The sequence below is a fragment of the Pseudopodoces humilis genome, chromosome 1 (assembly GCF_049639895.1).
Source record: "Pseudopodoces humilis isolate 2021_Gansu_Grassland_sample_001 chromosome 1, ASM4963989v1, whole genome shotgun sequence".
In the NCBI taxonomy this organism is placed as follows: Eukaryota; Metazoa; Chordata; class Aves; order Passeriformes; family Paridae; genus Pseudopodoces; species Pseudopodoces humilis.
The window spans coordinates 22,158,261-22,174,680 of record NC_142200.1 but is presented as its reverse complement, the minus strand read 5'-3'; the positions used below and the strand labels follow the sequence as shown (position 1 = coordinate 22,174,680).

Sequence of the window (16,420 nt, the reverse complement as noted above, 5' to 3'; positions counted from 1 at the left end):
CTTCAGAAACATGTTTACCCTCTGTCACTGCCATTTCTACCTTATGTTCTTTTCCTTGACTATGTATTCCTGTTGATACTTGTCTTATTTTTTACACTTTAAAAGTGTATCTCCATGAGACTTTGTTTGCATTGCCACAGCTTGTTGAGAGGAGACGGTTCCTAAATGCACATCAGTTTAAGATTGGTTTGGTTTTTATGGATGACAGTGTCCAAAAAACATACTGCTCTGACTGGTGGGTTGGGTGGAGAAGGAAGGAAACAATAAAAGCACCATTCCATATCCTGTTCTGTTAGTTTGAGACTTTCTCCTGCATCCTTTCAGACCTTGCTCCCTTCTATTTATCTCAGTGGTCAGCTGATTAAAAGGAAGATGTTTTATGGTGGTAAGACAATTATCCTCTATCCCTACCCTTTTCCTTCAGCTGAGTGTTGGCTGTGCATTACCCTGTGCCATGACCATCTTTTGAAAAGAGGAGGAAGCTCCCTGTACTGCCCCATGGTGTATTACATTCAGTGCCAGGGCTTACTCATTTCTGGTGTGTGTGTATATGCCTGGGTGTGGGAGAGCTTGACCCTCTCTGCTACTCCCTATCTCTAATGAATCAGACTTGGAAGCATTGGTACGGTACCCTGAAAGCTCTAATTCCTCTTCACACCTATTTGTGCTTGATAATTTTGATATAAGAGTTAATTATAATAATGAAAAACATCATTAAATGGAGATGGTATGAAGAGCAGGTCAGTAATCTAGACAGCTAGCTCTTAGTTTGCTTTTGTTATTGTGATGCTTCATTGTCCGATTTGCTGCTTTCCAAATAAAGAAAATGAGGGGGCTTTGTTGTTTTGGGTTTTGATTTCTTTTTTGTTTATTTGTTTAGATTTATTTATATCCTTCCTGGAGGTATGAAATATAACATCTGTTTTCAGTGAAGTTTTTTGAATTTGTTTTCTGTGTGCCTTGGTCTCTGGTGATAGAGGGGGCCACTGAAGACATAAATAAGACTTGTGCTCAAGGCTGAGAAGCTAGGAATTCAACAAAAAAAAAATTAAAAACAAAGCCTATAAAGCCAGAATCCTTGCAGCTGCTGGCAATTTGGATTGCCAGCGGTGTTCACTCCAGGAGACCTCTCCTAATGTACCTATTGTAGCGTGCAGCAGGCAGCTGCATTCTCACACGGCAGAGATGTAAACACAGAAGGACAGAGCTTGGTGATTTGTACTGAGCAGAAGGAGGCCAAACAGGTGTATGACTTAAATAGTTCCCTCAAGATGTCAGCTGCTGGAGAGTCATCCTCATGTCTGTAAGATCCAGCAAGTTTCTTTTTCAGTTGAAGAGCAGCTGATGCAAAGATTCTTGGAAAGCTGGTCTACTTTCTCAGCAGCTGGATAGTCCCAGGGCAGAATTTGTTGAACTTTATTTGATCATTTTACTTTTCAGAGTTGTTTTCTGCTTCTTGTTTGGCAAACCATATCTAAACCATGCTATTTTAAAAAATTCTGTGCCTATTGGAGAATTCTCTTGGTGCTTGTGTTACTGAATATTATTAGTCAAATACAAACACATACACATAAGTTATGTTCTGTTACCTAGGACGTACGTAATTATGGCAAAGCTATGATGCTTGTTCAGTAAAGCCTAATTTTGTTGAGTGCCTAGCACCCACTAAACACAGTCTTCTAAATGTTAATTTAAATGGAGTCCATGTGAAAAACGCTGTGTTCTTCAAAGGGAATTTTCCGTGGTAAAGCCACTAGTTTCTGGAGCCTTTCTTACACTTCATTACACTTGTGCTGATGCTGCACCAGTTAAGGATTGGTACAAAGAAATCTGGAAAAGACACTGTATGGCTGGATTCCAGATATTCTAATCTTGGCAACAGACTACTATTTTATTTATACTATTTAATTAATTTATACTATTTAATTCCATATTTGTACAGTATTTTTACCCTGCAGTTTCTTAAAATTTATTGTGCATATTCCCATTTGGTTTTAAATTTGACAGTCTTGATATCTTTTTAGCTTACTGTAAACCAACAAATCAAATCCCACAAAGACAATATAAGAAGCAAGCAAAGCAAGTGAATCTTGGGACAAATGATGACAGAAACACAAAGTTAGGCTGAATTTATTTCTTTTATAATTTTCCAAGTTGTTGTAAATGGGGAATAGCCTGATTTTATTTTTATAGACCTAATTCTTCTGAGAAGATTAACAATACTTTTGACATTTTGACTAATTGCAATTACAGTTGGCCTCTCTATCCAGATAATGGTGAGAATCTTGGAAGAATGTACACAGTTGGAGTGCACACAAGAGCAAGGTTTCTTTTGTAAGGACTTCATGGTGCTAGAAAAGGGGATTTACTTGTGTGGAGTTCAGGCTTTGCCATGCTGCTCATGATGCAGAGAAAGTTACAGGAGTGAAGCACTCATGAATAGCTACTCTCCACAGATAACTATGAGAGCAAGATGTGTAGTTTTCCTTCTGTTTTGCTACAGTATGTTCCATCAACCCCTTTAAAGTGTAAAGCTTTGTATGTGATGCGGGGATTTTCTCTGATATGTAGAATATACAAGTGAAAAAAACAAAAGCAAAGTATGTGGAGAATGTGAACCTGTTACCAGGTTAAGGCTGTGATCTCGCTGTGGGTACTGCTAGAGATTAAAGTAGTCGTGGTTCTATTCAGGAAGGTATTTTTTATTTCAGTCAATATTAACAAACTAGCTGACCCGATAAAAATTTTTAGTTTACATGTGGTTCATACAGTGAATTTTGCAAGGGTCCTGTAGAAAAATAGGTGGTCACATATGTAATTAGAGTCTTGCAATGTGTTTGAATGAGCAAACTTAGACAACACCAGCAATATTTAGACAATGTTGATTTTGTATGTCTCAAGTCTAGATTGCTTTTTGAGGTTGATGTGAAGAAATGGGGTGCACTGAGGGTATATGCATACAAACTATGACTGAAATAAATATTGCTAAGCTTTTGTATAATCAAGTTTTGATTGGTTGTGGGTTTTTTTCCCTTTTAGCCATGTTAGAGTTTTTGTTATGCTTACTTCTCCCTTTAGGAGATCGCTATTGTTTCCCAAGGCTTCAGCTTGAGATCTGTTTTCCATCAGAGCATCCAGTTTAGCTTGAAGCACTGGTTCTTACACAATTTATTCTTCTCTGGGCATTACAGCTTATCTTAGAGATAAGGGTTGGAAGTGCAGGAACAAAGTGATGGAGCATGTGAAGTCAGCATAAGAAGAGCTAGAACTGACCTGACACCAGCAGCTTCTTCTCATCCACATGTTTTAGTTTCTCCACATTTGATTATTTTACCCAGAAGAGAAAATAGCTGCTTTTTGAGTTTTTTATCCTCCCTTCACACTTTTGTGTAGAATACAGGCCACATCTGTTTTTTACTAGTCATTTGACATGTACTTTTAACAGAGAAAATGTGGGGAGGTTTTGAGCCTTTTCTTTGCTTTTATTCATACCATGACACTTAAATAATTTCCAAGATGTGAAATTTAGGGGTTTATCAAAAGCAAAACTCAACCACTTTATTTATCTGAATTTTGTCAACTGTTGAACAAGAATGTCAGGACCAAATGACAATTGGTCATGTCATGACCAAATGAGTTTGTAGTAGCATTAATATGTTTTAAATTGATAGTTTAAATATGGATACAAGGTAGATCTAAAATCAAAACAGGTGCTTTTGTTAAGTAAATTGAAAATAATGAAAGAGCTACTTACCATCTCTTCTGAACACCAAACTATATTATTGGACTGGGCGTATCATATATTAAATAGCCTAATTACCCTTAAAGTTTTGCAGAATTAATTTAGTGTTTGTTGAATAACAGCATTTTTCAGAGAGTGTGTGTTTGAAGCAGATGCTAACCTCACTCCCAGGTGTTAGTGGGAAATGCCAGAGGTGCATCTTGCTTACCTGTAGGTACCAATGTTGTAAAGTTCAATGCTGATTCAGAGTCAGGGTTCTTTGTGATCTCTATAGCTGGTTTTATGTGATTCTTTCATTTCCTTTTCAAGGTGCAAGGAATGATAAAGGCAAGAGAGTTTATTTTTTTAAAAAAAATAAGATCCTTATTCTTTTGAAATAATACTCCCAAAGTCATGTCTGTTCAGACTCAATGAAAAAACTTTATAGTCATCCCTGCCTCTTCCCACCCCCCCAAAAAAAATTCTTTCTGCTGATTTTCCCAAACTACATCCTGTTTGCCCTGTTTTGAGCCAAACTCAGGAATGCTTCTCTCCATCTGTTACACAGAGTCAGCTAGTAATTTCTATTTTGTTAGTTCTTGCTCAGGTCCTGCCATATGGTCAGTAGCCTTTCCAGTTCTTGGTTATCTCTGCATAAAAGGCACATACTTTTCTTTATTTAAATTTTTTGGATGTACTCTTTGGCACTTTATTAAGCAATTTATTATGTAGATTATATATTTAACACATGGCATATTTTGCATGCATGTAAACTTTAACCAGTTGCATCCCAGGATGCTTAGTGTCTGCCACAAATGTTTTCTATGTGAGTTCATCTTGTAGCATTAGGAATCTACAGTACTGTAATATTGCTTTGTGTCTTTGTACTGGTCATGCTTAAGGTCCATTTCCCTTTTTGTAGAAATAATTTGGGCAGTCATCCATTCCTGCCAAGTTCTGGTATCATCTGAGCTCTTGCTGGCTCTGCTGGACTGTGCTGATATGGTTTAATTTGGGTAGTGGGGTTTACCTTTGTAATCTTGGCTAGATTAGAGTAGTAGGTTGAGCATACAAATGGCACTTGCGGGTAATTTAAAGGTCTATTTTTCGGGCTAACTAGGTAAATTTTGTACCTGCAAGTGTTCATTCACCTGACGTGTGTAAGCATGCATGGATCATAGCAAGCTGTCAGAAGCCTTATCCACAGTTGTGGTTGAATATCAGGATGGAGCATGTGCAAGAAATATACTTGCGGCTTAAATTGGAGAAACAAACACAGTTTTAGGGGTTCCTTTTGTGGAGCGTCTGAGAAATAACAAGGACCTTGAAATCAGTGATAAAACTTGAATTACTGCAGTTGAGTATACAATCATGTTTGTACTGAGACATAAACTTGCCAGAAGATACAGGCAAAAACATTCATTTAAAATTACCAGGAACAGTTTCTGCTCAGTTGTTGAATGTAGGGTTTGGGCTTTTTTAAAATTAGTATGTGAAACTGTCATCTCTCCTTTTCTTTTTTTTTCAATCTGTTTATTTTACATTGTTTGGAAAATCTCTTGGTTAACATGCTGGATTTATCCCCAAACACTCAAAGAAATATTAAACATATGCAGCAAGTTATCGCAGTCCAAAAGTGGGGATGAGGGGTGCCTTTTTTTTCTGACAAAGGGAGAAAAAAAAAGAAAAGAGATCTGAATTTATAAGTCTACATGAGTTTATTCCACTCAGGGAGTATTACGTGGCAGAGGAGATTCTGAGCTTCAGGTTAAATGTTATTCCAAGGTGAGCCATGGGTCACATGACCTGCAAAGGGAAGAGGTTCAGCTGTAAATGACTGGGAGCAATAATTTCCTGAAATGTTGCCACTTAATGAACAGATCTGTCTATACTCTGAAACAGCTCCTGTAAGACCTCTATAACTGGTTTTTAGTATTTCCATCTGAAATAAATATTTATGCATATCTAGTTTGCAGGTTATGTTTTTGATTGTAATATGACTTTGTATTGTTGAGAAGGATTTATTCTTCTAAATAAATAGAACTGAATAATCTCTCTCATTTTACCTAATCTGTAACTTTACAAAGTAGGTTTCTCCTTTCCTCCTCAACATATCTTCTCCAGAAATTAAATGGACTTTTTTCCAGTTTAGAAGACCTAAAAATAACCCAATTTAATTTTTTTTTTGTTTGTTTAAATCTCTAAAAGATATGTCTGCTGCTGTGAGAGGGCTCACGGGTGAAGATTTTCATGCATTTTATATGGTTCTGGGCAACTGGTTTTGGGTGGCCCTCTTGAGCAGGGGGGTTGGTCCAGATGGTCTCCAGTGGTTTCTCCCAGCCTCATCTGTTCTGCAATTGTGTTATTTGGACAAGGGAATTAAAATTTAATAGTGAATTTTCATTTCGTTACTTGTCACAGGAAAAAGAATGCACTTACGGCAACATGTTCATTTAGATTTTTCATTGCTTTTCTTCCGGTAAAGCAGTGAATAGAGTATGATATCAAAGCATGGCAATGACCTAAATAGAGCTGACAATGAATAGATTTCTAGACATATATAGCAGTAACAGCCAGATATTCTGATTAATGTAAAAACACTTGATGTATTTTGTCAAGAGGTTTATTAAAAGTTGTACCTATGTCCCTTTTGGGAATATGGTGGGGATAGTCATGAATGTATTCTTTTTAATAATTCTACAGTAATGCTAAAAGAATTACAGAGCTAAGTTAACACTGTGTTTTGTTGGTTTTTTTAACAGTCCACATACTGGGGAGCAGAGTTACCAGCCTGATGTACCCCAAATTCCCACTGCTTGCATCTCTGTGGAAGATGCTGAAATGATGTCACGAATGTCTCTCCGCGGCACTAAGATTGTTGTGCACCTGAGGATGGGAGCTAAGACTTATCCAGACTCTCTATCCTTTAACACTGTGGCAGAGATAGTTGGAAGCAAGTACCCAGAGCAGGTGGGTGAAAATATACAAAAAACTCCTCATTTTTTCTTTAAAAATATGGAAGAAATAAACCAAAAAAACAGCCCTTTCAAAGAAATCCCTAGAACAAGTAACTTTTATTCACACACTCTTCTATATTTTAGGCATCTTAGCTTTTCAGTCTTTTTCAGATAACAGGTTTCATGGCTATGTTTAGCACGTGTTGTATGTATGTTTGGAATAAACTGTCTGCACCACAAGTTGCATTTGAACATTACATAATTCTACATTGTTGACTTCCATTTGTAAGACTTTTGTTCTTGCTTTCTTTTTTCTTCCAACTTCTTAGCTAAAAATCATACAAACCAAACCCATGGTGCTGAAGGATTTGTGCCTGGTATAAGGTCTTCTGTCTCAGCTTGCAACATGGAATTGCTTTTCTGGCAGTACATTTCATTGTGAAAATGTTGATGCAACCTCAATTACAGCAGCACTAGAAATTGCTGCAAGAGTCCCTACTGAGCCACAATGCTTTTTTAAACACTGTACTTTCATGGTTTCAGTGAAGGAGAAGAAGAATGACTATCTCTGACCTTTAAACCAGGCAAGAGATTTTATCTATTTAAGAGATTTTATCTTTTCTGAGATAACAGTTCAGTAGCTCTGGCTTGTGGTGTCTAGAGTTCCTCATTATTAGCATGACTGTACAGTTTCAGCAACTTGATCACTGGGCAGGGAAAGAGTAACTACCCTGGTGTGGTTCATTGGTTTCCATAACGTCACCTGTGAGTCTAGCTTCATGAAACAATATTTACCAAGTTAAATATTCCAATTTTCTGATTAGGATGCATTTAATTTTATGTCATCTGCATTTTTAATGATGTTTCTAACTAGTTAATAGGCTATCTTTCCTGAATTATGTTTGGTGTATTTCAAAATTTGACATTTCAATTCAGGGTATGAAGTGTTCAAATGTAGACTTCAAAGATACGTTAAGGTACTTGCCTGGGCTTGATTTTCCCTTTGCTGTCCTGCTCTGTTTCTTTAAGTAATGAAGTGGATTGGGATCTCTTCACTACTTCCATTGAAAAGCTCATTTTTTTAAAACACTGGATAAAGGCTTATTTACAAACCCCCTGCTGATGTCAATAGGAGTGGTAGTGGACACACTTTGAAAATGTAACCAAGAAACAGAAAAATAAAACAAGTGAATGTTTAGTGGTTTTAGTACTTAGTTCCTTTTGGACCCTTAATGAGTGATTCACCATGCTAATTCCATTTTGTTATTCTGGTAAAAATGGGAACCATCTTGCTATTTAGGCAATAAAATACACTACAGATCCAAACTCTTACAAGGCTCTCTATACCAGAGTGTTTCAAAATGCAGTACAAATCCAGGGGAACAGAAAGGTGCCATTTCCATGGGCAATTTTAATTTTGAATCAGAACAAACCCAAATCTGGATCTCTGAACTCTGGGTGAGAAATCAACAGTGGGTTGTATTGCTCTTACAAAGGTCTAAAGCAAAACAGTTTAAAATTAGGTTGAAACCTGTGAAACATAACTGGTCACAGGTATTGCAGCAAATTATAACTTAAACCCCTGAAATTTAGTTGAAAATGTGAGTTGCTGGAGGGACACAAAAGAAAGTGTGTGAAGTCTGGTGAAAAGTGATTCAGCTCAAGATGTAACTACACATTTAGGTATACTTGTGTTCATTTATATATTGACCAGAATTTTATATACTGCTTGATTTATAAATAATTCATTAACTCCTTCCATGAGATTTTAATATATTTATTAAAAATAACCACCATGAACTGAAATAATATTTGTCTGCCAAGTTTATGTTACAAGCAATATTAATTATTATTACTATTATTAAAATATGTTAAAAGAGGAAATAATTTTTTTTAATATCTGTTTAGGGTTTTTGGGGGGTTCTTTTTTGTTTTGCTTTGTTTTGGATTTTTGTGGGGTTTTGTTGTTGTTGTTGTTTTTTATTTGACTACTTCTGCAGCATATCCAATTCTGTTCCTACTTTTTCAATCAGTTTTCCAAGTGTTTTATGTGGATTCTTGCATATAGCAATTGGGGTTTGGGGGGGTAAAACTAGAAAAATGTTAAGGAAAACAGAAAAATAGTAGTTGACATATATTTGATATATTTTCCTAAAGGTTTGCTGTATTTTAGACTTAGCGTTCTGAAAGTCATTGCTACTGCAAGAATTGTTGAAATCATAAAAATAGAATTGTTCGAGTTGCAAACCTTATTTTAAGCACCTATGCTTTACTTCAACACATTTGCATTCCCAAGTAACCTGAAGCAGTAAAAGAAATGTTATTGCTGCTTTGTGAAGCATCAAGCTCTCAGGGGTGCATTCATTGTCAGAGGTGATGATGTGACATAAGTGCAGATGTCCTGTGCCTTTTTGAGGCATCTCTGTACCCAGTGTGCAAGTACTTTTGAAAAACTGACCCACTGATACTTCAGCATGTTTCCTTCCTGCTTTATCCTTTCTGTTTGTCTGGCCAGTAGGCAGTAAGCAAATGTTCCAGCTAGAAAAAATGTATGAAGGTGAAACCTACTGCAAGCTGCAACTTTGCAGTGTCAAGTTTTCAGGTGGTGTGGAAAGCATCTGAACAGAAAAAGGAAATGGATTTTGTCATGCTGTCAGTAAAGTTCAGTGTCTCACCAATGTCTCTGTTCTGTTTATAATTGTATTATTCCTTCTAAGTTAGGAAAGGACTGTTCACTCCAGACAAGACTCTTCCTATGTCAGAGCAGGTGTGATTGTGTGTGATCAGAACAGAGACACCCACCATCCTCATGAGAGTTGAGGTCCTTGTTTAGTGCCTGCTGAGGCCTGATTAACCTGTAAGTGCCAAAGGAGGTGAGCCTGTGCCTATAAGATAATGAATTTGAGATCCATCTTTTTGTCATATAAACAAATGGAAAGCAGTGGGACCAAATGTGCTATGACTTGATGTCCTGGCAGCCTTTCTGAGCTTGGGATTCCATTCTCAGGGTGCTTAGAACAACAGTGTGAGTAGAAAACCTGTGAGTTGTGAGACTTAACATATTTAAGTCTGTATCACTGCTGACAATTGAGGCAATGGGTTTGTGAAAGGTATGGTAGCAGAACCTACTTAGGTCCAGGCTATTGCAGGTTAGAGACATTTGCAGTCCATTCCTGACTTTTATCTTCGAGGAGTATTTGAGCACTCTGTTGCACCTAGGCCCATGCTGTTAGCATCCTTTTGTGCTGTATTGTGTGTTGCTGAGATGTTTTATTTAAACTATGTAAGCTGACACTGGAGACTGACTGACTGAGAAATTCTCAAGTTAACTAATGTGGTTTTCATTTGAAATTCAGGCAGAGCTGGCAGTAAAACATGTTTGTCTTCTTATTTTAATACAGATGTAACATGATTGGTCTTAAAGTGCAGCAGCAACCATTCCCATCTCTGGGGAAATGCTATAAATAGCAGCTGTTTGTTGTTAATCTGGCTTCAATGTGCCTAATGTGCCAAACATGGAACCACAAAATATGTGATTAACTGAAAAGGTATCAAAGTGGATAAAGTTATAACTCTTCTACAATCTTGACTTTGAGTGTCCTTTCGTACTGTGTGTTTCTTGGTGCACAGCGCTGTTTTACTTATCCTACAGTTACTAAGTGATGGAAAAGCTGTTTCCTAAGTGTGCTACAAAGTACATAAATTTAATGGCTGATCATTATTCTGTGATCCAGGATAAATACTTTAGAACAGAAACAGAGGTGCTTATAAGTGGCCTTTTCGGAATCCTGGAGAGCTGTTCCAGGAATTCACTCTACAAAGATTTTTGGCCTTCTGTTTTTATGGAATACCGTGTCTACAGTATGTACCATTTGAAAAGCATCTCCATTTTGAACACCAAGGACATGAAAGACCATTGAAGAATGTACTGTAGCTCAGAGCCAAGTTTGAGCAGTGCTTTGAAAGTAGCAGTCCTAGGGATGACCTGAGAAACAGAGATGCTAAAGTAGTAGCATAGAATGTGAGGTTCTTTACCAGTCTGTGATTGATGTAACAGAACCTGTTCTGCAAAGGACATAGATGCTTATTTTCTTTTTCATTTTTCTTCCTTTCCCAGTTTCAAAGATCAGCCCTGTCTCAGATTTTGTGATACTGGGCAAAGATCCAGGGAACAAGAGAACATGAGAATTGTCCAGGCTTCTGAGCCTGTTAGGCATTCATGCACATAACGGAAGAAATAATTTGTAGACCAAAAATCCACCCTAACCTCAAGAAAAAAAAAAAATCAACACAAAACAACCAGACTTTTCTGAAGATGTATAATACTCAGTGCAGTGTTGTTTTATGGCCTGGCATCAGTTCTACATATGTTAACAAAATGTCTATCCATTAGCTCTTTGATGTGGCTTCCAGATATCCCTATGCTCAAAGTAAATCATGCATACAATAGAGCTTTGAGGAGAAATGTTTTAAGAGCCTGATGCCATCATGTTATGGCTCCATTATCACATTTTCTCCATGTGGATTGTTTTACTATTCATTCCAAAATGTTGAAGGATTTCTAAATACAATTCTGTGAGCCTCTCTCCTGTGACTGTAAGCTGATATGTGTTGCTGCTACAATTTAAGTGAATTTGAAAGAATTAGAAGATTATTGTGGAGATTTGGTTTTGAAAGTTTTAAGAGTGTCAACCCATGACTTCATGACAGTGAACTGATGGGCAAAAGAAGTAGAAAAAGAAATGGTAAGAAAGAAACAACAGAAAGGGTGAAGAAAGAATATTGGTATTGTTAGGAGATGATGTATTTTCTTTGAAGTATTTTTGTTGATATTTGCTGAAATAAGTAGTACCTCTGGGTGTCTTTGTTTTATTAATAACTGGCTTTCATACTATTAATTGGAGGCTCTCTTTTATCCTGTGCCTTGTAGGAATGGCAGTGTTGATGTAATTTGTTCTGAGACAGAGGTCCTGTCATGATGAAAACAGTCAAATTAATATGAAACGGGAGGAAATTTTTCCTTTGTAATGTGATCATTTTCTTTTTTTATTTGTTTGTTTATTTATTTCTTTAACTACCAGAAGGCCTATCTGATTTTAAGACTAAAGTGTATGCTGGATTTTGTGGTGTAAGTCTTGGCAAATATTCTAAAACTTGAATCACCTATTTAGAACCCAAGAGCTGACTGAAAGCATTTAATTCTGCTAAGGAGAACTTGGCAGTAGTTTGCCTTCTGATTAAATGCCCATTGCACTCTAATTGCGTTTTTAGAAACTCCAGTATCTGGGTATGTAATAGTTACAACTTAAATTTCATTTGTACATATGGGGTTGATGTTGTTTAGTGACAACAGTTGAAAGACATTGTACTACTTCGAGCTGAAATATTGGTGGAAAAAGTGAATGTTTATATGTGGAAGAAAGATTCAAAACAACTTAGATATTTTCAAAAATTATTTTCCTGATATCAGTTCAGGTTCACCAGTGTAGTGTGACCTTTATGAAGTTCATGTATTTTCCAGTTGACCCGACCGTGTCTGTAAGTGGGCAGGTGAGAGTGCGGGAGATGGTCAGGGTGATAGCAGCCTCTGCTGATCTTGAAGACACCCGAAGCTGCTCTGTGTCCCAGCTTGGTGATACCAGAGGAGGACTAAGGGATGTGCTCCACTAGATCTGGGCAAAAAAGCCACTCTTTGAAAGGGTTCTCCCCTTGCCAGCTGAGGCGCAGTTGCTGTCACTGCATACAAACCATTGCAATATGAAGGAAATATGTATTGACTGTAGGGGCCACCAATGCCTGCAGAGAGCAGCACCTTCTTAGGGTCTCAACTCAGTGGCACACAACTGGCAATGTCCTAGGTCACTGCAGCACCAGGATGACAGTGACAAGGGGTGAGGACATCTAGGTGGCCTTCCTCAACACAGTGAAGTGGAGTTTGGAAGAATTGAATGATGTTGTCACCCTGCTATATATGTTCTATTTTTATTCTCTTGATGGAATTCTAGCCAGTGAGCTTCCTGCCTTCCACCTGAGTGTGGTCATAGATATTACCTGTACATGACAGCTAGCTGCCCACCCCAGCCCCTTTCTTTATTTGAATCTAGACTGGTTTCTGCCCAAAGCTACTAGCTGGACCTTTGCTCTGGGCACTACTCTTCAGAGTGTTTGGTTGTGTTTTAAACGCTTTACATCCTAAACTGTAATCAACTAAATTCTGAGACTAGAAATTAAAAAGTAACATTTAAAGTGCTTGTTCTGATGGCCAGCAAATTCATCAGAGCATGCAGTTTTGTAGTCCTTTTGATGGTGTGAGTATAAACAGATATGCTATAATAATTTTTCTTTCCATCCGTTCTTTTGTCTCTACTCCCACACAGCAGTTTAAAGAATTACAGTGGGATTTTTATTTCAGTAAAAATTTACAAATACACATAGGATTTACAAATGGTTGTGAAAGCTCTTTTCCTCCACATTGTAAAAGTTATCTTCTAAAATTACATTGCATCTTTCATGCATTCTGATATGCAAGAATATCTAAAGAGTAGTCCTGGGTTTGGCAGATGTTAAACCTGTCTGAGGCATGAAGTAAGAAACATCACAGTATTGAGGAGGAAGGAGGAAGAAACAGTGCTTTTCATTTCATTATGAATAAGTAGGTGCCAGAAAGACTATTGCCAAGTGTCAAGGATTAGTCTCAAAACAACTGCCCTCTGCAGGGGTTGTCAAATACCTGGACATGTATGTTTGTATTTGTTAGCTTCAGACTATATGCTTAATCTTGTACAACAGAAGGAGGACTACCAAGACCTTGTCTTTTCATGAATGTCATGCTAAAGAAGTGCATATTTTCCATGCAAGTCTAATGGAAAACTGCTTGTCTAAGAGTATGTGGGTTGGATATAGAGGGCTGTTCAACACAGATTCAGAGATTCCTATATGCAGAACCAAGGTGGAAGATCTGGCTGTGAGATTTTTACCTAGTGGACATTGTTGATGGAATGAAAGGAGAAATGCTAAAAGGAGTGAAATGTAAAATGGTCAGGTGGAGAGTGAAATGAAAGGGGGAAAGAATTTGGTCTTCAGTCACACTGAGATACTGACAGCAGAGTTGTTGCTCTCAGAACTCTGTAATTGGCAACAACTGAGATGGTTACTTAAGGATGTAGAGGAGTATGTAGCAGAATTTATAGTTTTGGTGGTGAGAGAGGTGGTGAAACATGGAACCAGCCTCTGAACTGTGGGTAGACTTGCAGGGTTTTAGGCATCACATTGCTACTTCATGAGATCTGGGAGTGGGGAGGGGTGGTGTAAACAATAAGCTGGCACAGTTGATGTGGTCTTTAATGGAATTGTTCTCAAGATCTTGGTTTAGCAAAGTACATGCTTAGAATGTTAATATAATTTTTTTTTCTTTTAAAAATACCATTGTCATGTAGTTTATACTTTGGTCTAGAAGGAGGTCTCCAGGCTCCTGAGACTTTAAAGGTCTTGAACTTTGCCACTCTAGCTTTATTGTAAATGTAGTTGCAGTGATGCAGACATATTTACTATGATTTGGCAAAGCAAAATACCCTGTAAAACACACAATACCAGTAAAATCTGTCTGAAATGCTTGTTGATAAAATGTTAAAGATCTCATGAGTCTGGCAGGCACAGATTTTAATTAAATCAAAGAATGAGTTTTGTTCATAGTTTCTCAACTACTGTCAGTACTTATAATAATATGTTCATGATGTAATATGTAAGTTATCTAGAATTTCATTGTGCACAAATATAATTCTAATTCATTATAACAGGTAAATGAAATTTTGGACAAAAATCCTGGTTGACTCTTTTCAGTAGTATATTTCACTGACATATGTGTTTAGAACTGAGATCCCATTTTTCTTTAATGAACTCACAAAGGAAAAAAAATTATGTTACAGGGTCTTTAAAAGAAAATGTATTTTGTACTACAGGTTTTGTAGATTTGCTTCTTTATATGTGTTAAAAAGCATGTTCCTCACAGTCTGCGTTGGCTTTCCACATCAGTTTTTATTCTGTCATTTATCCCATAGACTAGTTTGCAGATTTGAGCAAAAATATACTAAAATATGTATTCCTCTGGTAGTTACACAATTCCTTGACATCTGAATTCTTTCCCAGTGTTTGAATTTACAACCATCATTGTGAAATATTAGTCTCAAAAACAGTTTACAATGCTCTGGTGTAAATTATTCAGAAAAAAACTCTGTGTTCCAATTCATTTAATCAGACATTATCATGTAGAGGGTGAATGGAAAATAGTCTGAAAACTATATTGCATTAGAAATCCCACCACATCAGTGGGCTTTTTTCCCTAGAGTGCATGTAAGTAAATAGAGGTAGAATTCTCCATGTACTTAAAGTATTTTAAAGTGGGGAATGATATTAATGCTGTCTCACTACTTCTGTAATTCTGGGCTTTATTTTTTTAATCATGTACCTGGCATTATGATCATTGTGTAACTTAGTTTTTACTTTCAGTGATGTCAACTGGACAAAGATTTTTTTCATCCTCTTCATGTGCCAAGTTTAATATGCTGCTTGTGTGAGAAAGTTCTTTAAGAAATAATAATCTTTCACTGTAAAGGCATTTGTCGCTGTAAGATGTATATATATATGTATATATATATATGTATATATATATGTGTGTATGTGTTTATATATATATATATATATATTTTTATATATATATATACAAGATAGTTTTAGGACAATGCCTTCTCTGGCATGCTGCTTGGCAGACTAGAGCATATTCTACCATTCCAAATGGGAAATCTCAGTCATCCAGCTTCTTGCCAAGAGAAAATTACTCAGGTCTGAAATGTGATGTCCTTCATCCTCTTCTTTCACCTTTCAAATAATCAGGATGAGGACCTGAGGTCACATTATTCTTTGTGAAGGAAACTAAAAACTGTATCTGTAGCTGTTGTCAAGTGTGTTCCTCTCTGTCTTACCTTACAAGCAGATAATACAGCTCATGGTCTGTTCTGCTTGTATGACTTTGTTTCTTGGCATTGTGAACCTGAACTCTTGGATTTGCATTCTCCACTTCTGCCTGAAGTCCACTGACCTTAGTTTATAAGTTAAAGTGCTCCAGGGATCTGTTCACTTAGCTGGAATTAATGTTCAGATGATACTTTATTTGACCGTCTCTTAACACGTTCTGCAAGTGGTTCTGCAGGTCCTTCTGGAAGACTGCAGCTGTGCATATAAATAGGCTATAGTTAATAACCCTATTTATAGCAAGCCCAAGCCTGATGTTCTTTTCTCATTAGACTTTCCAGCCTTCAAATAAGTTAAAAAAATAATTGGATTGCACCCTTATCCACTGAGTACGGTACATTTACTTTTTCATTGATTAATTTGGCAGTTTAAGCTAAAATTGCCTAGACTAATTTACATTATTAGTTTCAGGAAAGAGATACAACTAAGTATAAAGAAATATAAATAAGATGTCTGATTGTCTAATTTCAACAAAATTAGTAAGGATAAAATTCTAGATTATATGAAAATACATAAACTTTATATTATTTTGTCTGTGGACTTTGTTATGCACACAATGTCCTGTTAGGGATTAACATAACAGCCCATGTTGCTCCTTCAAAATAACCAGCAAGCCTTTCAGAATGCTTGAGAATGCTTTCAGAATAGTCCAAGTCAGCAATGGTTAGGACTCAAATTACTTCAATTTTCTTTAATTTCTTAACATGGTTTTCAG

General features: G+C 36.8%; 1 protein-coding gene across 1 annotated transcript in view; it reads left to right on the top strand.

The window, feature by feature from the left end:
* CPQ (carboxypeptidase Q) overlaps window positions 1-16,420 on the top strand; it is a 150,730-nt gene that overhangs the window by 46,435 nt on the left and 87,875 nt on the right. Inside the window, exon 4 of the mRNA XM_005517004.3 lies at window positions 6,484-6,691. Within this exon, the coding sequence (XP_005517061.1) occupies window positions 6,484-6,691 (208 nt within the window). The remainder of the gene's footprint in view (window positions 1-6,483; window positions 6,692-16,420) is intronic.